The sequence below is a fragment of the Mus musculus genome, chromosome 12, assembly GCF_000001635.26.
Source record: "Mus musculus strain C57BL/6J chromosome 12, GRCm38.p6 C57BL/6J".
Classification (NCBI taxonomy): Eukaryota; Metazoa; Chordata; class Mammalia; order Rodentia; family Muridae; genus Mus; species Mus musculus.
Genome location: NC_000078.6, coordinates 59,077,943 through 59,103,782, shown reverse-complemented (window position 1 = coordinate 59,103,782; position 25,840 = coordinate 59,077,943). Strand labels below are relative to the sequence as shown.

Genomic DNA, 25,840 nt, shown 5'->3' with positions numbered 1-25,840 from the left:
CTCTAGGACCTTCCTTGCCTAGGTTATGCAGATTTACATGTTTAGATGTGAGATATCAAAAAGGAACAACTCAGGTGACAATTCAGGAAGACAGAACGATTGCAAACTCTGAGGTGTCAAGATGTCACATTCAAGAAAGGAATTTAGACTCCCGGAAGTGGCAGATAGATTTCTCAAGGTAGTTAAGGTCCATGTGTCCCCAAGAGAGCATGCAGTTCCTTTTGGCTTTTCTGGGCTAACCTAGTAACAGATTCTCTTGACCCAGTTCAAGCACATGTAGGATGTCCCCCCTCCCCCCTGTGAGTGAGGTCAGCATCCAACCACTCAGAGCCCCTCCTTCTTATTCCTATTAAAGTTTCACAAACATTTTCTGTCTTCTGAGCCAACACCATCACATATTAAATATGATTTTTCTAGCTCTCCAGTTAGTCTTCATTTACAACTATTTGGAAATAGTCTATGAGTCCACAGTGTGAGTTCTTCAACAGTTACGAGCACAGACTAACCATCTCTATTTCTGCTTAGACAAAAAGCAGAGAAGCAAATAGACTAATCACTTAAGGTACCAAATGCTAATGGCAGCTGAGACTTTCCCCAAGACTTTATCCATTAAACACTGTTTTGTGTAGAATTATTATTTTCATACTTAGTAAACAAATAAATCAAAATTGTTTTCTTTGTTTCTCATGACATATACTCTGTCATTTTCTTATACCTGTGTCAGATTTCTGTGATGCATTCAAAACAGAGACCGGTATTTTAAAACCATCATAAGCAATAAGGAGAAGTCAAATCTGGCATGGGAAAGGTTTAGTTACACATCCCCTGGTGGGAAGAGGACAGTTTCAAATGCAGTGTGTGCCTTCAGATGGGTACTGTTGTATGCCAGCGACATCAACACTCAGGAGGATGGGGCATTGTACCGGCTAATTTTGTGTCAACTTGACACAAGCTGGAGTTATCGCAGAGAAAGGAGCTTCAGTTGGGGAAATGCCTCCATGAGATCCAGCTGTAAGGCATTTTCTCAATTAGTGATCAAGGAGGAGGTCCCCTTGTGGGTGGTGCCATCTCTGGGCTGGTAGTCTTGGTTCTTTAAGAGAGCAGGCTGAGCAAGCCAGGAGAAGCAAGCCAGTAAAGAACACCCCTCCATGGCCTCTGCATCAGCTCCTGCTTCCTGACCTGCTTGAGTTCCAGTCCTGACTTCTTTCAGTGATGAACAGCAATGTGGAAATGTAAGCTGAATAAACCCCTTTCCTCCCCAATTTGCTTCGTGGTCATAATGTTTTGTCCAGGAATAGAAACCCTGACTAAGAGAGACATTCAGACTCATCCTCGGCTACAGACATTGGGAGTTTAACAATGACCTGAGCTATGTGAAACTGTCTCAAAAACGAAGCTGTTCATTCAGACAGTGAGCACAGAGGCTACACTATGGAAGATCCTGATGTACACACAGCATGAGAACGATGTGAGAGTCTATCAGCTTGGAAGTAAACTCATCTATCAAAGCATGCCATCGTTACAAAGCATAGTACACACCAGAGATATAAATCTTTTCAACTGAAAACATGAATTATTATCCCAAGAGATAGTTTGGGCTTCTTTTACTTTGGCCAAATAAAAGGATCAACCAGTTAATATTTTATTTTCCATGAAAAGTTTATACACCTCTCTTCCCTACCGTACCAACCTTTCTGCTGACGTGTCTGTCCAACACACCTCAGCCCTCTCTCTGTTCAGGCAGACATGCTTTGGAATCTGATAAAACACCTTCCCAGTCTCTCTCAAACTCAGTCACTAATAGCACAGAGATGCTGAGGTTGCCATAACATTTGTCAGCATGCCTTCTAAATAATAATGTCCTCTACGCTGAAAATTATGTGGGTTGTGTAAAAAATAATTGCAAGGCCCTCCTTTAGTCCTCATCTCAGGGTCAAAAACCTCTTCTATAGAAATTGTCGAGCAATCACTAAATGTCTGTAACGTGCTATGTAGATCAGGCTGGCTTTGTGCTCAGACACCCTGAGGGCTTGGATTAAAGGCATGCATGTGATCACTTTTTTTGTTTGCTTAAATATGATGAGTTGAAGTTGTTAAATAAGAGTTCCTTTAACAGCACGTATCCTTGTCTGCGTTGGACATTTATTCTGCGTTTAGTTCTTAAAACTAAATACTTACGCTTCCTGCCCACAAATCTTCTCTGTCTCCTCCAAGTTTAACATAAACAGATATCTCTTCTCCCGTAGTGAAGTTCAGGTACCGACAGTCGGGTCCTGTGTAATCTCTCAGGGCTAAGACTCGGCTGATCAAAGCTGTATAGACACATACAGGAAAGCTCACACTTTAAAATGTCACTGCTTCTCGTTTACTTATTGATAGTAAGTCTTGCTATGTATCCCAGGCTGAACATAACCTTAAAATCTTCCTGCTTCAGCTTCTCCTGCTGCTGAGATTATAGATATATACCACCATAATATTTGACTTCTCCATCCATTTTGCTTTCCTTCAATCCATCCTTTAAGTTTTGAAGTAAGAGGTGGGCCTGATGGCTCACACTTGTAGTCACCAGCACTCATGAAGATGAGGAGAATGTCAGGAGTTTGATATATTTCAATAATATTAATAATAATAGTTTGAAATCCTCGTTTGTCAATATTGGTTATGTTCTCAAAAACTAATATAGGCCAGGCATTGGTGGCATACACCTTTAATCCCAGCACTTGGGAGGCAGAGGCAGGCAAATTTCTGAGCTCAAGACCAGCCTGGTCTATAGAGTGAGTTCCAGGACAGCCAGGACTACACAGAAAAACTCTGTCTCAAAAAACAAACAACACAGGCTGGAGAGATGGCTCACCAACTGCTATTCTGAAGGTCCTGAGTTCAAATACCAGCAACCACATGGGGCTCACAACCACCTGTAATGAGATCTGACGCCCTCTTTTGGTACATCTGAAGACAGCTACAGTGTACTTAGATATAATAATAAATAAATCTGGGGCTGGTGAGATGGCTCAGTGGTTAAGAGCGCCAACTGCTCTTCTGAAGGTCCTGAGTTCAAATCCCAGCAACCACATGGTGGCTCACAACCATCCGTAATGAAATCTGATGCCCTCTTCTGGAGTATCTGAGGACAGCTACAGTGTACTTACTTATATATGTAAATATAATAAATAAATAAATCTTTAAAAAACAAACAAAAACAAAAAAGAAAGAAAGGAAGGAAGGAAAACTAAAATATACTTTATACTATATACAAATTCAAGCCCAAATGTTTTTGGCATATGAAGATTATTCATAACCTGAGCCCACTTACCTATTGTTTTAGAGATCTTTTTATTTATTTCATGTACGTGACTACACTGTTGCTGTCTTCAGACACACCAGAAGAGAGCATAGGATCCCATTACAGATAGCCCTGTATAGTCCTAGCTGTCCTAGAACTCACTTTGTAGACCAGGCTGGCCTCGAACTCAGAAATCCGCCTGCCTGTGCCTCCCGAGTGCAGGCATGTGCCACCATGCCCGGCCCAGTCAGTGCTCTTAACTGCTGAGCCATCTTCCAGCCCCACTTACCTAATTTTTAAGTTTAAATTTGTGTGTGTGTGTGTGTGTGTGTGTGTGTGTGTGTGTGTACATGTAGTACACATTTCAGAGTACAACTAACTTTTGGGAGTCAGTTCTCACCTTCTGTCCTGTGAGTCCTGGTTATCAAACTCAGGTTGTCAGGTTTGGCAGCAAGTGCCTGTACCCTCTGACTCCTCTCACAGGCTCTCCCTTTATTTTATTTTACATTTCGAAGATGTTTTTATATTATTTTTACTTTATGTATTTGAGTGATTTGCTTGCGTGTATGTATGTGCACTGTATGTCAGCCTGGTGCCCATTAAGTCCAGAGAGGGTAGTAGATCCTCTGGAACTCGTGGTTGTTAGCTGCCCTGTGGGTACTGGGAACTGAACCTAGACCCTCTGAAAAAGCAGTAAGCACTCTTAAAGGCAGGTCCCTCTCTCTGAAGGCCCTGTCCTTCCCTATTTTAAGCAACCTCTCCTTTGCACAGATTCAAGGCTGGAACACACTCCAGCTTGCAAATCTCTTGTTCTCGGAGTAAGTCACTACTGTTCTTGGGTGTGTAGGAGACTCTGGCTTTCTTTCTGTTTCCAAATTATATTTATATTCTGTTGAATCCTCAATGCATATCTATAGGGTAAATCACCCCACTTCATTCTAACGATTGAGTCTTTAGTTGAGGTTCAAAGGGTGGGTCATACAGCTCTGGTTGCCTAGCTCTGCCCTGAGATTTTTTTTTTTTTCTGCAACATCATGGTCCTTATCCTAAGCTTCTATTTCTATTCTTCCTCTCTTCATGTTTAACTCATGTGTTGCTTCCTGTCTAGTCTGAACTCTGGCATTATCTGTCATTATTACAATTTCATCACCTTCTTCCTCCTTGATTTGTTTTGTTGTTATTAAATAAGATGACTATTCCTACAGAAAAAGAAACTGCTTTCATTTCACTTTATTACTTTATTTTTTAAAGATTTATTTATTATTAATATAAGTACACTGTAGCTGTCTTCAGCTACAGTGAACCAGCCCCCACAAAGTATTTTAAAAGTAATAAAATAGACTGGGCTGGTGAGATGGCTCAATGGGTAAGGGCACCGACTGTTCTTCCGAAGGTCCTGAGTTCAAATCCCAGTAACCACATGGTGGCTCACAACCATCTGTAATGAGATCTGATGCCCTCTTCTGGTGCGTCTGAAGACAGCTACAGTGCACTTACATATAATAAATAAATAAATAAATCTTTTTAAAAAAATAATAAAATAAAATACATTGTGTTAGAACACATACCCCTAGAGACATTGTAGGCCCTCAGTAACTGAGTAAACTATGTATGATTGATTTAGCCTTTGATGCCTAAAGTAACATGCATATCATATAAATATTATAGTGCTAATGTGTAAAACATAAAATCATACTGATTAAATCCTTGAATAAGAGTCAAAATTGCATTGTAAGTTACTCCAAATCTGAATTTCTGTTGGACTCTAAGGCTATTAAAGTGCTGATAATAACGCAAAGTGGGAAAGCAAAGTACCATGGTAACAAATTCTCAATACACTGAATGACTTTTCTGAAAGGTTAAGAAAAAATGATTACTCATAAAAAATAGCACTTGTGAAATGTTTACATTTAAACTAGTCATATTTGGTATTTTTAGAAACGATGTCTTCTGGACCATGACAGGCTTACAGACTCACAGAAGCTGTGGTTGCCTACCAAAGACGTCTACAAGCTCAAGCCATTGACATTCCAGCACAGAGCAGGGAGGGGGCTCACAGCCACCACAGCTATCGGAGGAGCTACTGAATTCATGGCTCCCAACGGGGGAGAATCATTTTTCTCCACACTCACACAGTACTTCAAAACTATCTGAAACTCTAATTCCAGGGGCTTCCAAAATGCCCTCTTCTGGCCTCTGCCAGCACCAAGCATGCACATGGCATGCAGACATACATGCAGACAAAATACTCAAATATAACAGCACTTGGGAGGCAGAAGCAGGCAGATCTCTGAGTTCAAGGCCAGCCTGGTTTATAGAGTGAGTTCAAGGACAGCAGGGTTGCACAAAGAAACTGGGGGGAGGCGGGGAGGGAGAACACTCACATATAAAATAAAATGAATACATTTTTTAAAATAACTTTTTAAAAAATCTTTTTAAATCTATGAATTAGGAGAGAAGATGCTGTACGACCTGCAGGTTGGAAGTGGGATATAGAAAGACATGATCAAAGCACATTTCAATGTATGAAATGACCAAAGAATGAGTAAAAAAAAATACTATTAAAATATAAAAAGCAGTATTAGAGGGAAAATTAAAGGATCTTTGCTATAAAATACCATGTAGTTGGCAGAGCATACTCTGGTATATGCCTTTAATCCCAGCACGGGAGCCAGGGGCAGGTTGATCTCTATGAGATGAAGGCCAGCCTGGTTTACAGAGGGACAGTTAAAGAAAGAAAGGAAGGAAGGGGGGAGGAGGGAGGGAGGAAGGGAGGAAGGGAGGAAGGGAGGGAGGGAGGGAGGGAGGAAGGGAGGAAGGAAGGAAAGAAGGAAGGAAGGAAGGAAGGAAGGGAGGGAGGGAGGGAGGGAGGGAGGAAGGAAGGAAGGAAGGAAGGAAGTAAGGAAGGAAGGAAGGAAGGAAGGAAAGATAAACGCACATGGTTTTTACTTATAAAAATATTTCTGCTGGGCAGTGGTGACACATGCCTTTAATCCCAGCACTTGTGAGGCAGAGGCAAGTGGATTTCTGAGTTCGAGGCCAGCCTGGTCTACAGAGTGAGTTCCAGGACAGCCAGGGCTACACAGAGAAACCCTGTCTCGAAAACAAAACAAACAAACAAAAAAACAAAAAACAAAAACAAAACAAAACAAAAATTCCTGGGGCTGGAGAAGTGACTCAGCAGATGGGAACACTGGCTGCTCCTCTAGAGGACCTGCATCCAATTCCCAGCACCCACATTGTGACTCATTGTCATTTGTGGCTCTAGTCTAGTCTAGTCAGAATGCTCTCTGGCCTCTGGGGCACCAGGCACACACCCAATGCCTTTACATGCGTGGAGGCATACACTAATACACACAAAACAGAGGTAAATAAATCATTAAATATACTTGCATGTCTTAGACATTTTTGTGTCACATATTGCATTTTAATTTACATTTTGCAAAATTAGACATAATTTTCATCTTGAAAAGATAGGAATTTTTTCAGGAACTCTAAGATGAGGATATCTTTTTTCCTGTTGTCCTTTTGAGACAAAGAACTCATTGTGTAGATCAAGCTGGCCTGGAACTAGAGCTCTGCCTACTTCTGCCTCCTGGTGCCATTATACTTGGCAGAATAAAATTATTTTGCAGTTATGTAGATACCAAAAAATTAAGTTCTTGGGGCTGGGGACATGACGAAGTGGTTAAGAGCCTCTAATCCTCTTGCAGACCCACGTTCAGTTCCCAGCACTATGTGGAAGCTCGTAACTGTCTGTAATTCAAGTTCCAGGGAATCCAATGCCCTCTTCTGGGTTCTATGAGCACTAGGCACATATGTGGTGTATGTATATGTATGTATGTGTGTGTATATATATATATATATATATATATACATACATGCAAAATACCCATATATATAAAATAAAAATAAACAAAGTAGAAATTAATGTCTCTTCATAGAGACTTAAGAAAGTTTCATATTAAATGTTATACATCATACACACACATTGAAACACTTATTTTAGCATTTTTACATAATAAACTGACACAAATGATTAGCATTTGATAAAATTTGGACATCTAAACAGTTTTCAAAATGATGGTTTGAAGTAAAAACATTTTGGGGGAAACTCATGAGAATCGGAAAGTTCTGATTGTGAAATAGAAACTAACCCATATGAGCTTCATCGACAGTGAGTTAACAAACTGCCCGATGGCTTTCCAAACAACTCAATTATCTTTAAAACAAAACAAAACAAAACAAAACAAAACAAAACAAAACAAAAATGGCTAAAAAGCTGGTTATTTAGTTTTTGACACACGAATTAATACTATCTCTACCATAGTTCTATCAGTGTAATTTTTGTCTTTATGCTTATGTTAACATATAAATTATTAAATTTATTAAATGTGTAAAATTTATAATTATGCTGCCACAAAATGCTTTGCTTCTAGAATTCCCTTTTTCGCCTGAAGCTATACTTTATAATTCAAATAGCCATCAATACTACTAACATTGACTTTTTGCCCCACAAGTTCACCGTGAGATTTAATGTGATTTTAGAACTCAGTGTAAGAGAGAATAAGAAAAGCGAACTTACTTTCACATTCCAAGTCACCACACTTCTTAAGGTGTGCCAGCAACTTTGTACCCTCCAGACACTTGGCCAGAGAAACAACCAAAAGAAGGATTCTTTGAACACTGACTTCCGCCATGCCTAAACAAGCCACCAAGGATCCTGGACAAGCGTTAGAATGTTAGGCGGCAGGCATGCCAGAAAAACAGCCCATGCGACGCTCCCTTCCGTAGCGCAAGAGGAAAAAGCTGTGTATTCTTCAATCCCTTCGTAGCTACATTTTCCCGATGGGGCGCTGGCCCAGCTTCAGAAATTAACACTCTCTGGTCTCAGTCTGCAGAGTCAGGTAGCCGGATGATACCGAAGGGCTTAATAATTAACAGGGGTTTTAGCCGGACCAATGTGTTATAAAGTAGCCCATGTGAAACTGACTCACTTAAAGGCACCCTGTGCTCGGTCTGACGGTTCTTAAGCCTCCAAAGAAGGTACCTCAATCTCTGCCACAGTCTTCAGGCAGATGAGTCAATGAGTACAAACCAAATATTTACTACATGCAGGTTCTACCTTCAAAAGAGAAGGTATAGAGCCAGAAAATAGCTCAGTTAATAAGTACTCTTATCATGAAGCCTGATAACCTGAGTTTAATATTACCCAGGACCCACTTGGTAAAAGGACAGACTTGATTCCAGAAGTGGCAGTCTGATCTACACTCATTCACACACACACACACACACACACACACACACACACACACACACACACTCACACCGACTGACAGAAAGGGTATATGTGTAAATGATAAATGTAATTTTAAAAGTTAAACGCATAATCAAAAATGAATTTATTGTTTTTGGGGGAAAAAACTTCAAATACATTAACCAGAAACAATTGCCATACCTGTGACATTAAAAAGAAGATGTATAGTTATATAAAAAGCATTATCAATTTATGTCAAAAGTATGATTTTGAAATATGATGAAATTATCAGAAAAGCTATTCCTTTGGGTATGTTAAAAAATCTTCAGTGTTGTTATGAAGTCACAGTTAGAATAATAGTTAAAACATAATAACTATTACTATGATCCACATATTATTTGAAGTGCCTAGATAATGTGAGTAGTTCTTGATGTGATCTCAACTTTACACCAGCTCTCTGGGACCGGTGACATTATCACCTTAATATTTGCACATAAGCCACAGTAGACACAGGCTAAGCTATCCAATATCATGAAGTGAGTGAAGAATAAATCTAAACGTAGGTGCTGTGGTAGAGCAACACACAAGCTACTGTGTGTTTTTAAGTCATCTCTTGTGAGAAAACAGAAATAGAGAGTTATTCCACACATTAAAAATTAAACGTGGCTTTCGGCCGCCGCAGCCATCTTCCAGTAACTCGCCAAAATGACGAACATAAAGGGAAAGAGGAGAGGCACCCGGTACATGTTCTCTAGGCCTTTTAGGAAACATGACGTTGTTCCTTTGGCCACATACATGCGAATCTACAAGAAGGGTGATATTGTAGACATCAAGGGAATGGGCACTGTTCAAAAAGGAATGCCCCATAAGTGCTACCGCGGCAAAACCGGAAGAGTCTACAATGTCACCCAGCATGCCGTGGGCATCATTGTAAACAAGCAAGTTAAGGGCAAAGTTCTGGCCAAGAGGATCAATGTGCGGATTGAGCACATCAAGCACTCAAAGAGCAGGGACAGCTTCCTGAAGTGGGTGAAGGAGAACGACCAGAAGAAAAAGGAAGCCAAAGAGAAGGGCACCTGGGGGCAGCTGAAGTGTCAGCCTGCACCACCCAGAGAAGCACACTTTGTGAGGACTAACGGAAAAGAGCCTGAGCTGTTGGAGCCCATTCCATACGAATTCATGGCCTAATGTACACAAAGAAATAAAATACCAGCACAAAAAAAAAAAAAAATTAAACGTGTATTTCTAAAAGTGGAGGGAAAGTGAGATGAGAAAATTCTGAAAATGTTTCCCTGAAGAGTGGAAATGTGATTTCAGGATGTATTCTCCTTTAGAGATTTCCTTAGTAAAAGCCAATAAGCATCTGTCATTTAAAAATAAGTTGTGAAAATCATTTTGTCATTTGAATGTTGCTATTGCTTTAAAAGGGTCAAAGTCCTATATTGGGAAATTCTGTTTAAGGGAACTAGATCTGAAGGTCCTTGGGTCCCAAGGTAGCACATTCCACTTCAGTGCCAGACAGAAATAAAACAAATATTCAACACACCTGTAAGCTAAAGTAAAGGAGCTTTGCTTTCAAACTCGTAACAGAGCAGTACACTGCCTGCTGGTTTGTTTATCAGTAGGAAGTCTGTTCTCTCCCAGATCGAGATTTTGCATCTCCCAAAAGAATACAGTGCAACATGAACTTGCACTTGAGGGTTAAGTGACTTGCCACAGAGCATTCCATAGTTGTACACACACACACACACACACACACACACACACACACACACACACACACAGTGTAGATCAGTTTCTTGAATACATTCATGAGTCTGCAATATAATTGGTGATGACATTTAAATAGAAATCAGACCCCTAAGAAGGACATTAATAACTCACTTAAAGAATGATAGGAAAACACAGATAAACAGGTGATGGAATTGAACAAAACCATCCAGGATCTAAAAATGGAGGTAGAAACAATAAAAAAAAAAAAAAACACAAAGGGAGACAACTCTGGATATAGAAATCCTAGGAAAGAAATCAGGAACCATAGATGCGAGCATCAGCAACAGAATACAAGAGATGGAAGACAGAATCTCAGGTATAGAAGATTCCATAGAGAACATGGACACAACAATCAAAGAAAATGCAAAATGCAAAAAGATCCTAACTCAAAACATCTAGGAAATCCAGGACACATTGAGAAGACCAAACCTAAGGATAATAGGAGTGGATGAGAATGAAGATTTTCAACTTAAAGGGCCAGCAAATATATTCAACAAAATTATAGAAGAAAACTTCCCTAACCTAAAGAAAGAGATGCCCATGAACATAAAAGAAGCCAACAGAACTCCAAATAGACTGGATCAGAAAAGACATTCCTCACGACACATAATAATCAGAACAACAAATGCACTAAATAAGTATAGAATATTAAAAGCAGTAAGGAAAAAATATCAAGTAATATAGAAAGGCAGACCTATCAGAATTACACCAGACTTCTCACCAGAGACTATGAAAACCAGAAGATCCAGGACAGATGTCATATAGACCCTAAGAGAACACAAACGCCAGCCCAGGCTACTATACCCAGCAAAACTCTCAATTACCATAGATGGAGAAACCAAAGTATTCCATGACAAAACCAAATTCACACAATATCCACAAATCCAGCCCTTCCAAGGATAATAAAGGGAAAGCATCAACACAAGGACGGAAATTACACCCTAGAAAAAGCAAGAAAGTAATCCTTCAACAAACCTAAAAGAGGGCTGGTGAGATGGCTCAGCAGGTAAGAGCACTGACTGCTCTTCCAAAGGTCCTGAGTTTAAATCCCAGCAACCACATGGTGGCTTACAACCATCTGTAACAAGACTAGATGCCCTCTTCTGGTGTGTCTGAAGACAACTACAGTGTACTTACATATATTAAATAAATAAATCTTAAAAAAAAAAAAAACCTAAAAGAAGACAGCCCCAAGAACAGAATCCCAACTCTAACAACAAAGATAGCAGAAAGCAACAATTACTTTTCCTTAATATCTCTTAATATCAATGGACTCAATTCCCCCAATAAAAAGACATAGACTAGCAGACTGGCTACATAAACAGGACCCAACTTTTTGCTGTTTACAGGAAACGCACCTCAGGGAAAAAGACAGACACTACCTCAGAGTAAAAGGCTGGGAAAAATCAATTTTCCAAGCAAACGGTCTGAAGAAACAAGCTGGAGTAGCCATTCTAATATCTAATAAAATCGACTTCCAACCCAAAGTTATCAAAAAAGGCAAGGAGGGACACTTCATGCCCATCAAAGGTAAAATCTTCCAAGAGGAACTCTCAATTCTGAACATCCATGCTCCAAATGCAAGGGCATCCACATTCATTAAAGAAACTATAGTAAAGCTCAAAGCATACATTGCATCTCACACAATAATAGTGGGAGACTTCAACACCGCACTCTCATCAATGGACAGATCCTGGAAACAGAAACTAAACAAAGACACATTGAAACTAACAGAAGTTATGAAACAAATGGATAAAACAGATATCTATAGAACCTTTTATCCTAAAACAAAAGGATATACCTTCTTCTCAGCACCTCATTAGAACCTTCTCCAAAATTGGCCATATAATTGGTCACAAAACAGGTTTCAACAGATACAAAAATAATGGAATTATCCCATGCATCCTATCAGACTAAGGCTGATCTTCAATAACAACATAAATAATGGAAAGCCAGCATTCACGGGGAAGCTGAACAACACTCTACTCAATGATACCTTGGTCAAGGAAGAAATAAAGAAAAAATTAAAGACTTTTTAGAGTTCAATGAAAATGAAGCCACAACATACCCAAACTTATGGGACACAATGAAAGCATTTCTAAGAGGGAAACTCATAGCTCTGAGTGCCTCCAAAAAGAAACTAGAGAGAGCACACACTAGCAGCTTGACAACACACCTAAAAGCTCTAGAACAAAAGGAAGCAAATTCATCCAAGAGGAGTAGACGGCAAAAAAATCATCAAACTCAGGGCTGAAATCAACCAAGTGGAAACAAGAAGAATTATTCAAACAATCAACCAAAGGAGGAGCTGGTTCTTTGAGAAAATCAACAAGATAGATAAACCCTAAGCCAGACTCACTAGAGGGCACAGGGACAGTATCTTAATTAACAAAATCAGAAATGAAAAGGGGGACATAACAACAGAACATGAGGAAATCCAAAACATCATCATATCCTACTACTAAAGGCTATACTCAACAAAACTGGAAAACCTGGATGAAATGGACAAATTTCTAGATAGATACCAGGTAGCAAAGTTAAATCAGGAACAGATTAATGATCTAAACAGTCCCATATCCCCTAAAGAAATAGAAGTAGTCATTAATAGTCTCCCAACCAAAAAAAAAAAAAACAAAAACAAAAACAAAAAAACAACAACAACAAAAAAAAAAAAAACCCCAGGACCAGACGGGTTTAGTGCAGAGTTCTATCAGACCTTCAAAGAAGACCTAATTCCAATTTTCCTCAAACTATTCCCCAAAATAGAAACAGAAGGTACTCTACCCAATTCATTCTATGAAGACACTATTACTCTGATACCTAAACCACATAAAGACCCAACAAAGAAAGAGAACTTCAGACTAATTTCCCTTATGAATATCGATGCAAAAATACTCAATATAATTCTCGCTAACTGAATCCAAGAACACATCAAAATGATCATCCATCATGATCAAGTAGTCTTCATTCGAGGGATTCGGGATGGTTTAATATACAAAAATCGATCAACGTAATCCACTATATAAACAAACTCAAAGACAAAAACCACATGATCATCTCTTTAGATGCTGAGAAAGCATTTGACAAAATCCAGCACCCATTCATGATAAAAGTCTTGGAGAGATCAGGAATTCAAGGCCCATACCTAAATGTGATAAAAGCAATATACAGCAAACCAGTAGCCAACATCTAACTAAATGGAGAGAAACTTGAAGCAATTCCACTAAAATCAGGGTCTACACAAGGCTGCCAACTTTTTCCCTACCTATTAAATATAGTACTTGAAGTCCTAGCCAGAGCAATTCGACAACAAAAGGAAATCAAGGGGATACAAATTAGAAAGGAAGAAGTCAAAATATCACTATTTGCAGATGATATTATAGTATATATATGTGACCCTAAAAACTCCACCAGAGAACTCCTAAACCTGATAAACAGCTTCAGTGCAGTAGCTGGATATAAAATTAACTCAAATCAGTGGCCTTTCTCTATACAAAAGATAAACAGGCTGAGAAAGAAATTAGGGAAACAACACCCTTCACAATAGTCACAAATAATATAAAATACCTGGGTGTGACTCTAACTAAGGAAATGAAAGATCTGTATGATAAGTACTTCAAGTCTCTGAAGAAAGAAATTGAAGAAGATCTCAGAAGATGGAAAGATCTTCCATGCTCATGGATTGTCAGGATTAATATAGTAAAAATGGCTATCTTGCCTAAAGCAATCTGCAGATTTAATGCAATCTCCATCAAAATCTGAACTCAATTCTTCACAGAGTTAGAAAGGTCAATTTGCAAATTCATCTGGAACAACAAAAAACCTAGAATAGCAAAAACTATTCTCAACGATAAAGAACCTCTGGTGGAATCACCATGCTTGACCTTAAGCTGCACTACAGAGAAATCATGATAAAAGCTGCATGGTACTGGTACAGCGACAGACAGGTAGATCAGTGGAACAGAATTGAAGACCCAGAAATGAACCCACACACCTGTGGTTACTTGATCTTTGACAAGGGAGCTAAAACCATCCAGTGGAAAAAAGACAGCCTTTTCAACAAAAGGTGCTGGCACAACTGGCAGTTATCATGTAGAAGAATGTGAATTGATTCATTCTTATCTTCTTGTACAAAGCTCAAGTCTAAGTGGATCAAAGAACTCCACATAAAACCAGAGACACAGGCCGGGCATGGTGGCTCATGCCTTTAATCCATTCGGGAGGCAGAGGCAAGCGGATTTCTGAGTTTGAGGACAGCCTGCTCTACAAAGTGAGTTCCAGGACAGCCAGGACTATACAGAGAAACCCTGTCTCGAAAAACAATAAATAAATAAATAAATAAATAAATAAATAAATAAATAAATAAATAAATAAATAAATAAAATGTGGTTAAAAAAAATAGAGACACTGAAACTTATAGAGGAGAAAGTGGGGAAAAGCCTCCATGATATGGGCACAGGGGAAAAATTCCTGAGCAGAACACCAATGGGTTGTGCTTTAAGAATCGACAAATGGAACCTCTGCAAATCAAAACAATCCTGAGATTCCACCTCACACCAGTCAGAATGGCTAAGATCAAAAACTCAGGTGACAGCAGAGGCTTGCAAGAATGTAGAGAAAGAGGAACACTCCTCTGTTGGAGTTGCAAGCTGGTACAACCACTATGGAAGTCAGTCTGGCGGTTCTTCAGAAAATTGTACTACTGGAACATAGTACTACTGGAAGGTCCTGCAATACCTCTCCTGGGCATATACCCAGAAGATGTTCCAACTTCTCATAAGGACACATGCTCCACTATGTTCACAGCAGCCTTATTTATAATAGCCAGAAGCTGGAAAGAACCCAGATGTCCCTCAACAGAGGAATGGATACAGAAAATGTGGTATGTTTACACAATGGAGTACTACTCAGCAATTAAAAACAATGAATTTATGAAATTCTTAGGCAAATAGATGCATCTGGAGGATATCATCCTGAGTGAGGTAACTCAATCACAAAAGAAGTCACTTGATATGCACTCACTGACAAGCGGTTATTAGCCCAGTAACTTAGAATACCCAAGATACAATTTGCAAAACACATGAAACTCAAGAAGAAGGAAGACCAAAGTGTGGATACTTCGTTCCTTCTTAGAATGGGGAACAAAATACCCATGGAAGGAGTTACAGAGACAAAATTCGGAGTTGAGACGGAAGGAAAGACCATCCAGAGACTGCCCCACTGGGGGATCCATCCCATATACAACCACCAAACCAGAAAGATTTTGCTGTCAGGACCCTGATATAGCTGTCTCTTGTGAGGCTATGCCAGTACCTGGCAAATACAGAAATGGATGCTCACAGTCATCTATTGGATGGAATACAGGAACCCTAATGGAGGAGCAGACAAAGTACCCAAGGAGCTGAAGGGGTCTGCAGCCCTATAGGAGGAACAACAATATGAACTAACCAGTACCATGAGAGTTTGTGTCTCTAGTTTCATATGGAGCAGAGGATGGTCTAGTTGGCCATCAATTGGAGGAGAGGTCCTGGGTCTTGTGAAGATCATATGCCCCAGTACAGGGGAATGCCAGGGCCAAGAAGCAGGAGTGGGTGGGTTGGGGAGCAGGGCGAGGGGAGAGTATAGGGGACTTTCAGGATAGCATTTGAAATGCAAATGAAGAAAATATCTAATAATAACAATAATAAAAAGAAACCAGCCCCTCGGGACCAGATAAAACTCGTGACTTTAATCTTGGTACTTCGAGGAGGCAAGATTTCTGTGAATTCCAAGTTAATCTGGTCTGCACAGAGAGCTCCAGATCACCAGAGAGAGGCCCTGTGTCAGAGAGGAGAGGGGGAGAGGGGGAGAGGGAGGAGAGGGAGGAGAGGGAGGAGAGGGAGAGGGAGGGAGAGGGAGAGGGAGAGGGAGGGAGAGGGAGAGGGAGAGGGAGGGAGAGACAGAGAGGGAGACAGAGACAGTGGTATGTACTGCTCTTGCAGAGGATTCAGGTTGAGTTTCCAGTATCCATAGGGATCCATCACCTCTGGCCTCTGAGGACATCTCAGAGGTACCTCCCTCCACACTCAGGAGGCATTGATAGGCAGATCTCTGTGAGTTCGAGGCCAGCCTGGTCTACAAAGGGAGTTCCAGGACAGCCAGGGCTACACAGAGAAACCATGTCAAATAAATAAATAAATAAATAAATAAATAAACAAACAAACGAAAAATAAAATCTTCAAAATCAAAACCAATAATAAATTGGGAACACTTAAGCAATTTTAAGTATCATTGTTTTTATATTCACTACTAAAGACTTCATTAGTTAAATCCAGAATTAATGATGTTTTAAATTAACAGTGAGCAGGTGGGTGAGATGGCTCACTCGGTGAATGAGGTGTGTCCTGCAAACCAAATCTGATGGACTGAGTTTACATAGGTGAAAGAAAAGAACTGACCCCATACAGTCTGACCTCCACACATGTGCCATGACATGTGTACACATCATGAAAGCATATGTGGATGTGGGCTTGTATGAACACCAGACCTTAACAATCAGAGGTGATTCCCAGGTCCCACAGGGTGGAAGGAGAGATCCAATTCTACTAAATTATCCTCTGACCTATTGCACTCACATATACACACTGTAAATGTAAATGTTGCTTTTATATCCTCAGATGAAGTGATGTGATCAGAGCTGTACCCAGGCTTGGGCTGAACCTAGAGGGTTTCTTTCTCTGTTCTATTGCATGGCCTAGGCTAGGAAACTTCTAGTCTCCAGACAGTCTTCCAGGCTCCATCTGCTAACCTAGGCCTAGCATGTTTCAGCCTCTGAGAGTTACTGCTGAATAACCTCAGCCTTGCTAGTTCTTTATGAACTCTGGCTGGCTGGTTCAGATCAGTTTTTTTGGGCTCAAAACTCCTCTCCAACACCACGACCTGAACTGTACTGACTGTGTGAACTGAACAGAGTAGAACTGCATGAGTGAATGAATTTAACTGCATTGGACTGAACTGCACCAGGCTGTGCTGAATTAAACAGACCTGACCTGAATTCTGCTGCATTGCCTAAAATTAACTGGACCGTGCCCCCGTCTCCCCTCTGCAAGGCTCTCCTGAGTCACCTCTCTTTCCTGTCTCTTCTCCTGAGAGTGAGTTGGGCGTGCCCTGTCTCTGACTCACTCTGTCACATCTTTCTCTGATTTGTCATGTCATCTGGCCCCCAAGTAGACATCACTAGTTTGGGGGGATTTTTGTTGTTTTTTGTTTGTTTGTTTGTTTGTTTGTTTTTTCGAGACAGGGTTTCTCTGTATAGCCCTGGCTGTCCTGGAACTCACTCTGTAGACCAGGCTGGCCTCGAACTCAGAAATCTGCCTGCCTCTGCCTCCCGAGTGCTGGGATTAAAGGGGTGCGCCACCACTGCCCCAGCCCAACATCGCTGTTTTAGGATTAAAGGTGTGTACTAAAGGATTCTCTGCATTCCAGTCAGATCACACAGACCTACAAGGATGTGATCTGAGCCATGTTGCTAGATTAAAATAGAGAGAGAGAGAGAGGCAGACAGACAGATAAGCCAACAAGATGGCTCCTGCTATAACCCTAAAGACCTGAATTTGATCCCTGAAACCCACATAGAGTAAGAGAGAGCCAATTTCTCTTTCAAGTTGTCTTCTGACTACCACACGCACACATTAGCTCCAGGGTATGTGTACACACAGAGAAGGACACACACACAAATAAATGAAGTGAAAAATAATTTAACAATTCCAAGTAAAGCCAGGCAGTGGTGATAGGTGCCTTTAATCTCAGTAGAGGCAGGCAGATCTGAGGCCAGCCTGGCCTGCAGAGAGGATGGTCAGGGCCACACAAAGAAATCCTGTCTTGGGAAAAAAAACAAAAAAACTCTAAGTAAAAAAAAAAAAAGAACAATAAGAGCCAAGCAAAGTTTAAATTTGTCTATTGAATGCCACAGAAAAGATGTAAGCAGAGAAAACGTTCAGAGGGAGATGTCTGGTAACTGTGTGCACCTATGCTTGTCTCCTACTGCAGTTGCTGAACTCCATTTCTGCTGAGATTGTGATTTAAAGAAACCAGAAAATGTAGAATAATGTTGATTAATGATCTCCAACAGTGCCAAGTGAAGAGGCATAACATGGAGAGGACAAGAGGATTTAATTTAAGAAACTACTATAAATAACAGCTATATCAGCTTAGTCAGATATGGCCTAACCACTGATGCAGTATGTAGATTAAATATATCTATATGCACTTACAAAGCCAACACTGAAGAAGATGTCATGGTAACAAAATGCAGTCATCGGAAGGAAGAGAACTGGCTGTACATGTCTAAAGATTCTAAAGACTGAATCATCAAAGACACACATCATAGCCGGGTGGTGGTAGCCCATGCCTTTAATCCCAGCACTTGGAAGGCAGAGGCAGGTGAATTTCTGAGTTTGAGGCCAGCCTGATCTACAGAGTGAGTTCCAGGACAGCCAGGACTATACAGAGAATCCTGTCTCAAAAAACAAACAAACAAACAAAAAACCCAAAAACAAAACAAAAAACTCCTTTAACTAGCTGCCTGTCACTCTGGCAACTTATAAAGTAAGTTCAGTTAAGAGCTCCTCAGAGTTAGCAGAACTCAATAAACCAGTAGGGTTTTACCAAGGTCCAGGCATGCGAACAGAGCTTCTGTATAAAGTCCCCATAGTAGGCAGGCACAAGAGAAAAGGGTCAAGAAGGACTTAGAGAGAAGCTGGCCATGGAAGACTAGAGACTCGTCTCCTTTCCTCCAGGTCAGACTTTTCGCCCAGCTTCCTTGAGTCCAGTCAGCTGACAGTCTCCAGCAGGGGGCTAAGTCAAAGTCTGCCTTGTCTACAGGAAGTCTCCTTAGCCAAGATTCCCACCTCCCCGCCAGGTCTTCTACAGCACCTAGGGATAAAAGGGGCGTAAAGGGCAGGGTCATTCTGCATCCAGACCTTCCTGTTGACTAAGCCATGACAGTTTGTCCTCTGTGTTTTCCTGCTTTCTTCTCCTTCCTTTTGAGGAAATGAATGCCTTGAGCCCCAGACTCCACCTCAGCATCTGCTTCCAGAAAGCATAGTCTCGGAACCCCTATGACACAGACAAAGAAGGCCAGGCAGTGCAGCCTTTAATCCTAGCACCTGGGAGGCAGAGGCAGGCGGATTTCTGAGTTCGAGGCCAGCCTGGTCTACAGAGTGAGTTCCAGGACAGCCAGAGCTACACAGAGGAACCCTGTCTCAAAAACAAACAAACAAACAAACAAACAAACCCCAAGACAGACAAAGAGAGACAATAGTAAACACACACATTTTACTTTATCTTTGGTGCTAGTCACTCCATGACTTCCTTGCGTGTTTTGTGTTGCTCTAGTACAAAGTATAATTCTACTCACCTTTTTATGTTTCGTTTCTATAAGTAGGAGTTCTTCCAGGAAACAAATGGACATGCAGATCTAAGGGCTGATATGTGGAGGTGATTCTGAAGGGACAGCTCACAAAGGTATAGGCTGGGTTAAAGGGAAGCAACAGGATGGGGCTGGCGAGATGGCTCAGTGGTTAAGAGCACTGACTACTCTTCCGAAGGTCCTGAGTTCAAATCCCAGCAACCACATAGTGGCTCACAACCACCTGTAATGAGATCTGACACCCTCTTCTGGGGTGTCTGAAGACAGCTACAGTGTACTTATGTGTGATAATAAATAAGTCTTTAAAACAAAACAAAAAAAGGAGGCAAGCAACAGGGATGTAACATCCTCAGGGTGGAATTGTGGCTTGATGGGGAGAGCTAAGGACAGGCTGCCCTGCAGGAACTTGAAGCCTTCAGTGAAGCTCGATGGACAGAGCCTTGTTCTTCTGTCCTGACAGTGCTACCCACTGACCCAAACTGGCAGAGGACAGCAAAGAGAGGAGGAAGCCTTTGAAGCAGCTGTAGAAGTCTGTGTCCTGGAGGCATAGAGCACAGTGACAAATTGATGAGTGGATTAAAAGGAACAAAGAAAACACAATATACATCCATGATTCCTGATTCCTTTACCATGGGCTCTCCAGACCCAGGACAGCCTTGAATGGTAGCTAGTGTTTTTTTTTTTTTAAGTGTGCATATGTGCATGAGTGTGTATATGTATGTGTGAGGGCATGCATTTAGAAGTCAGGACAACTTTAGGAACTTCTCTCCTTGCACCATGGATTTCTGGGATCGAATCCGATGTTAGTTTTGTGCGGCAAGTTTCTTTACCCGCCTGAATCATCTAACTGATCCATTACCTCATCTTTAGCAGTGCCTTCCAATATTAACATATTTTTAATTTGCAAAATCTGTTATTTCATGTGTAAGGCATTTTGCAACCATGTATGAGTCTGTGTAACACGTGTGTGCCTGGTGCCTGTGGAGGCTAGATCAGAACTCCAGTTCTGGGGATCTGATACCCTCTTCTGGCCTCTATGGGAATCAGGCGCTACATGGTACACATATGTACCTGTAGGTAAACACTCATATACATGAAATAAAAACAGAAATTTCATTGTATCTGAGTTATATAGTGAATTCTTAACTTTACCTCTTCTGTTCACAAGGTATGTGAGTCCTTTAGCTAAGTTGAAAGATACTTATTGCATAAGATCGCTGAAAGCAAAATGAATATATCTTCGTTTCTTAATCCTGGCAAGATTAAACTCCAATAAAGAGTACCTTTGAGCCCTTGAGTTAGTTCAAAGTTGAGAATGCTCCAACAAGTATCTTTTGAGGCTTTTTGTCCACAGGCAAGAGCCCGGTCAACCCCACAAGTCCGACACAGCATACCTACTTGCTTAAATATATTATTTCTCCTAAAGTAATTTTTCATAACCCCATTCTTCTCCTCAAACACTACCAGGCAATGTACCTGCTCTTCTGTCCTCGCCTTCCAACTTGGCTCCTAAACGGCAGTGGGAAGGCAGTGCTGCGGGAGTTAGAAAGGAAAGCACCTAGGTACGTACGTGCCACAAACCTGTGCTTCCCACCTCCGGGAAGACTGAGGCACGTGTTTTACTTGAGACTTCAACCTTTTAAAAATGAAAAACAATGGCCGGGCATGGTGGCGCACGCCTTTAATCCCAGCACTCGGGAGGCAGAGGCAGGCGGATTTCTGAGTTCGAGGCCAGCCTGGTCTACAGAGTGAATTCCAGGACAGCCAGGGCTACACAGAGAAACCCTGTCTAGAAAAACCAAACCAAACCAAACCAAAGAGAGAGAGAGAGAGAGAAGAGAAGAAAAGAGAAGAAAAGAAAAACAACGGAGGACACATAGGCTCCAGTGAGGGCTGAAGCGGGGCTCCAAGATGTGCTTGCTGGCTTCTCAGCATACATAGTCTTTGAGAATAGAAGGTACTGGGAATTAATTGGATCAAGTAGAGGGTGCCCTTATTTAAGTACTGAAGCAAACCACTATCTACAAGATAACACTAGTCAACTATGTTATTACATACAAACCTAGCTGGGGTTTTTTGGTGTTTGTTTTTTAAAGATTCACTCTTTTTTTTTTTTTTATCAGCAGACTTAATTCTTTTATTTTTCTCATATAAAAACCCTTATGTGGTAGCCACAGCTGGAGCCTGGGTCCTCTGAACAGAGACTCTGGTGTGGGTTTTCACAAGATGATCCGTGAATTCCTGATAAGGAGACTTGGTGAAGACAGTCTCTTTCCAGAGGTCGGGGGTCAGGTAGCTGTAAGTCTTGGAGATGGCATAAGAGGTGGCCTTAGCAAAGTTGCCCAGGGTGGCAGTGCAGCCTCTGGCTGAAGTGTAGCAGTCATCTATACTGGCCATCATCAGGAGCTTCTTGGGCACAGGAGCAGAGACAATGCCAGTGCCTCTGGGGGCGGGGATGAGACGCACCAGCACAGAGCCACAGCGGCCTGTCACCTTGCATGGAACAGTGTGGGGCTTGCCAATCTTGTTCCCCCAGTAGCCTCTCCGCACAGGGACGATGGAAAGCTTGGCCAAGATGATAGCCCCTCGGATGGCAGTGGCAACCTCCTTGGAGCACTTAACACCAAGACCAACGTGACCATTGTAGTCCCCAATAGCGACTAAAGCCTTGAACCTGGTCCGCTGGCCAGCCCGAGTCTGCTTCTGCACTGGCATGATTTTCAGAACCTCATCCTTTAGGGACGCACCCAGGAAGAAATCAATGATCTCAGACTCCTTAATGGGCAGGGAGAACAGGTAGATCTCCTCCAAGGACTTGATCTTCATGTCCTTAACCAGACGGCCCAGCTTGGTGACAGGGATCCACTCCTTGTCTTCAGCTTTACCTCCACGAGCCCCGCGGCCTCGACCACGGCCACGGCCTCGGCCACGACCACGGCCCCTAAGACCGCTGCCGAATCCTCCACGGAAGCCGCCGCGGCCTCCTAATCCTGGGCCCCCGGGTCCTCCGGGCCCTCCCGCTGCACCGGCGTCATCCGCCATTTGGTGTTTTCCCGAAGAAGAAGAAGCAAGATTCACTCTTATTATTTGTGATTATGTGTACATGTGTGTAGAACAGGGCTGGGGAAGTGTATAAGCACTCCAGTACGTGTGCCTACAGAGGCCAGAGAAACTGGATCCTGCCGAAGCTGGAGTTAAAGGTGGTTGTGAGGCACGAAGCTGCCTGACACAGGTTCAAAAACAGTGCCTGCTCTTAACCCTGAACCATCTCTCCAGCGCCATACAAGCCTTCTTATTAAAAATAAACAAGCAAAGCAAGCAAACAGTCTGAACATGGGGCACAGGCCGGCAGCTATTCAACTCAGGCTGGAGTGTGAGGCAGGAGAGCAGATTCCAGGCCAACCTGAACTACACAGCAGCAGGACACTGTTGTGAAAATCAGAAGAGAAGAACCCATGTGTTGCACTTAGCCCAGCCTGGTGGAGCATTCTTGTTTTCCCAGCATGTTAGGTAGGAGGCAAGAGTGCTAGGGCATCAAGGCTACCCTCAGCAATATAGTGAGTCTGACGGAATTTAGGTTACAGAGCTGTCTCAAGTTAAAAATAAAAACTAAAAACAAATAAATAAAATAAGGCTTTGTTAACAAAATTAGCTTTGGGGCTGGTGAGATGGCTTGGTGGTTAAGAGTGCCGACTGCTCTTCCAAAGGTCCTGAGTTCAAATCCCAGCAATCACATGGTGGCTCACAACCATCCGTAACAAAATCTGATGCCCTCTTCTGGAGTGTCTGAAGACAGTGTACTTACATATAATAAATAAATAAATAAATAAATAAATAAATAAATAAATAAATAAATAATATTTAAAACAAAACAAAATTAGCTTTGATCTAGTATAGGAAAAATGTAAAGAGTCAGAACTGGATTTGTTTTGTGTTGGTTACATTCCTGTTGCTATGATAAAATCACTGTGATTAAGGCAACTTACAGAAGAGTTTATTTTGGCTTACAACAGCAGATAGAGTCCATCATGAGGGGAAGACATGGTAGGCAGGGCGGCAGGAACAGAAACTTGGGAGTCCTTATCTTCCACTCCACGGCAAACAGGAAACAGAAAAGCAAACTGGAACTGAATTTCTTTTTTCTTTTTTTAAGATTTATTTATTTTTTACTTACATGAGTCTTTGAACTTGCAATCCTCCAGCCTCAGCCTCCTGAGTAATGTTTGGTCTAAATATCCAGTTCCCAATAAAGTACTTAACTACAGCCTCACAGAGCTATGGCAAGACTGGGTACTCCTTTCAATAACGATTTGTGAATTATCATCCTGGAGAGCACATGAACTATTTCCAAATATAATTTTTGTTTGTTTGCTTGCTTGCTTGCTTTGAGACAAGGTCTCATTCTTAGCTCAGACCAGCCTAGATCTTACTATATAGCCCAGGCTATCTTGGGACTGCTTTAGCCTCCCAAGTGCTGGCATTACAGCCATGAGCCACCATATTTCCATATTTTTGGACCAGGTACATTTTATGAAATGTTTATCTGCTGATTGATGGATATGAATACATTGCAAATCTCAATGAATACATAGAACTGGACATAAACGTACCTATGTGGCTTCCATAATTAAACAACTCCTAAAACATTGTTATTACACCAGGCATTTTAATTGAAGCACTCAGGAGTCAGAGTCAGGCAGACAGCTGTGAGTTCAATGCAAACCTGATCTACATAGCCAGTTCCAGGCTAGCCAAGGCTACATAGAAAGATTCTGTCTCCAAAAAACATAATTATTGATTTGAACTAAAGTACAGTGAGATATGTTATAGTAATAAATAATCCACAAAACCTCTTTAATTTAAGACAAAAAAAAAAAAAGCTTATCTTTGGACTGGAGAGATGGCTCAGCTGTTAGGAGCACTGACTGCTCTTCCAGAGGTCCTGAGTTTAATTTCCAGCAACCACATGGTGACTCACAACCATCTGTAATGGGATCTGATGCCCTCTTCTGGTGTGTCTGAAGACATCTACAGTGTACTCATACACATAAAAGAAAGAAATATTTCCTTAAAAAAGCTTATTTTTATTCCCCAAGTTAATCAGGGTGTTTGTGGTAACTTTTTGGGGGGGGGGGGTTTGAGACAGGGTTTCTCTGTGTAGCCTTGGCTGTCCTGGAACTCACTTTGTAGACCAGGCTGGCCTTGAACTCAGAGATCTACTTGCCTGCCTCTGCCTCCCAATTGCTGGGATTAAAGGCGTGCGCCACCATGCCCGGCCCTGTGGTAACTTTCTTCTAGGTAGTAACCCAGAGATCACAAATATATCCATTTTGTGAGTTTGCATCCTAGATCATGTGGCCTCTGAAATCATCACAAAAGTGGAAGAGAAAATGAAAAAAGCCTTGTATGAACTTCCATGGTCCAGCCTGAGAACATATCCTCTTTACCCATCGACACTGCAGAACCAAATCACATGGCCACAGCTAACTTCCAGGAAGGGAGAGGTGAGTGCCCAGGAAAGAAAAAGACTCAGCCTTATTTAAGCTAGCTTCTCTCCCTGCACCTCTGCAGGATGCTTTCCAGCAGATTCGCATTGCTAGTTCTACACCAGTCCTACTGAAGTATGCAGAGCACTTGATTGCCTCAGAATTTCACTAACAGTTATGTCAGGGGACAGTGCTACACACCTTTACTCCCAGTACTTGGGAGGCAGAGGCAGACAGATCTCTGGGTTCAAGGCCAGCCTGGTCTCTAAAGTGAATTCCAGAAAAGTAAGGGCTACACAGAGGAACCCAGTCTTGGAAAACAAAAACAAACAAACAAAAACAAGTAAATTTTAAAATGATAAATAAATAAACATTACAGTGTAATTTTGTTCACATTGGTTACAACTCTGAATCAAGAGTCCTAAGCCTAGATACCGTGTAGGACGGACGCTCTGTTCCACCCTGCCTGCTCAGAGCTGAGTCATATGCTTTCAGTTTCAGCAGAAGTCAAGTCTGATGGATCTTCAGGAAAGCTTAAGAGTTCCAAAGGTTAAATGACTAAACAGAAAATTATCCTGCAACCCCACCCTAAAAACAGGTCAGAAAGGACTAAGGACAACATGCTTGACATC

General features: G+C 41.5%; 1 protein-coding gene and 2 pseudogenes across 8 annotated transcripts in view; 1 reads left to right on the top strand and 2 right to left on the bottom strand.

Moving 5' to 3' along the window:
• Mia2 (MIA SH3 domain ER export factor 2) overlaps positions 1-8,201 on the bottom strand; it is a 94,639-nt gene extending 86,438 nt beyond the window's left edge. For 6 of the 8 annotated variants that reach the window (XM_030246785.1, XM_030246782.1, XM_030246786.1 and 3 more), the window contains exons 1-2: positions 7,869-8,201; positions 2,179-2,312 (exon numbers count right to left, since the gene is read on the bottom strand). In XM_030246785.1, the coding sequence (XP_030102645.1) occupies positions 2,179-2,312; positions 7,869-7,983 (249 nt within the window). In that variant the 5' untranslated portion in view covers positions 7,984-8,201. The remainder of the gene's footprint in view (positions 1-2,178; positions 2,313-7,868) is intronic. The other 2 variants (NM_001329047.2, NM_001368839.1) reach the window with 1 other exon arrangement.
• Rpl21-ps3 (ribosomal protein L21, pseudogene 3) lies at positions 9,207-9,756 on the top strand (annotated as a pseudogene).
• Gm5786 (predicted pseudogene 5786) lies at positions 21,841-22,790 on the bottom strand (annotated as a pseudogene).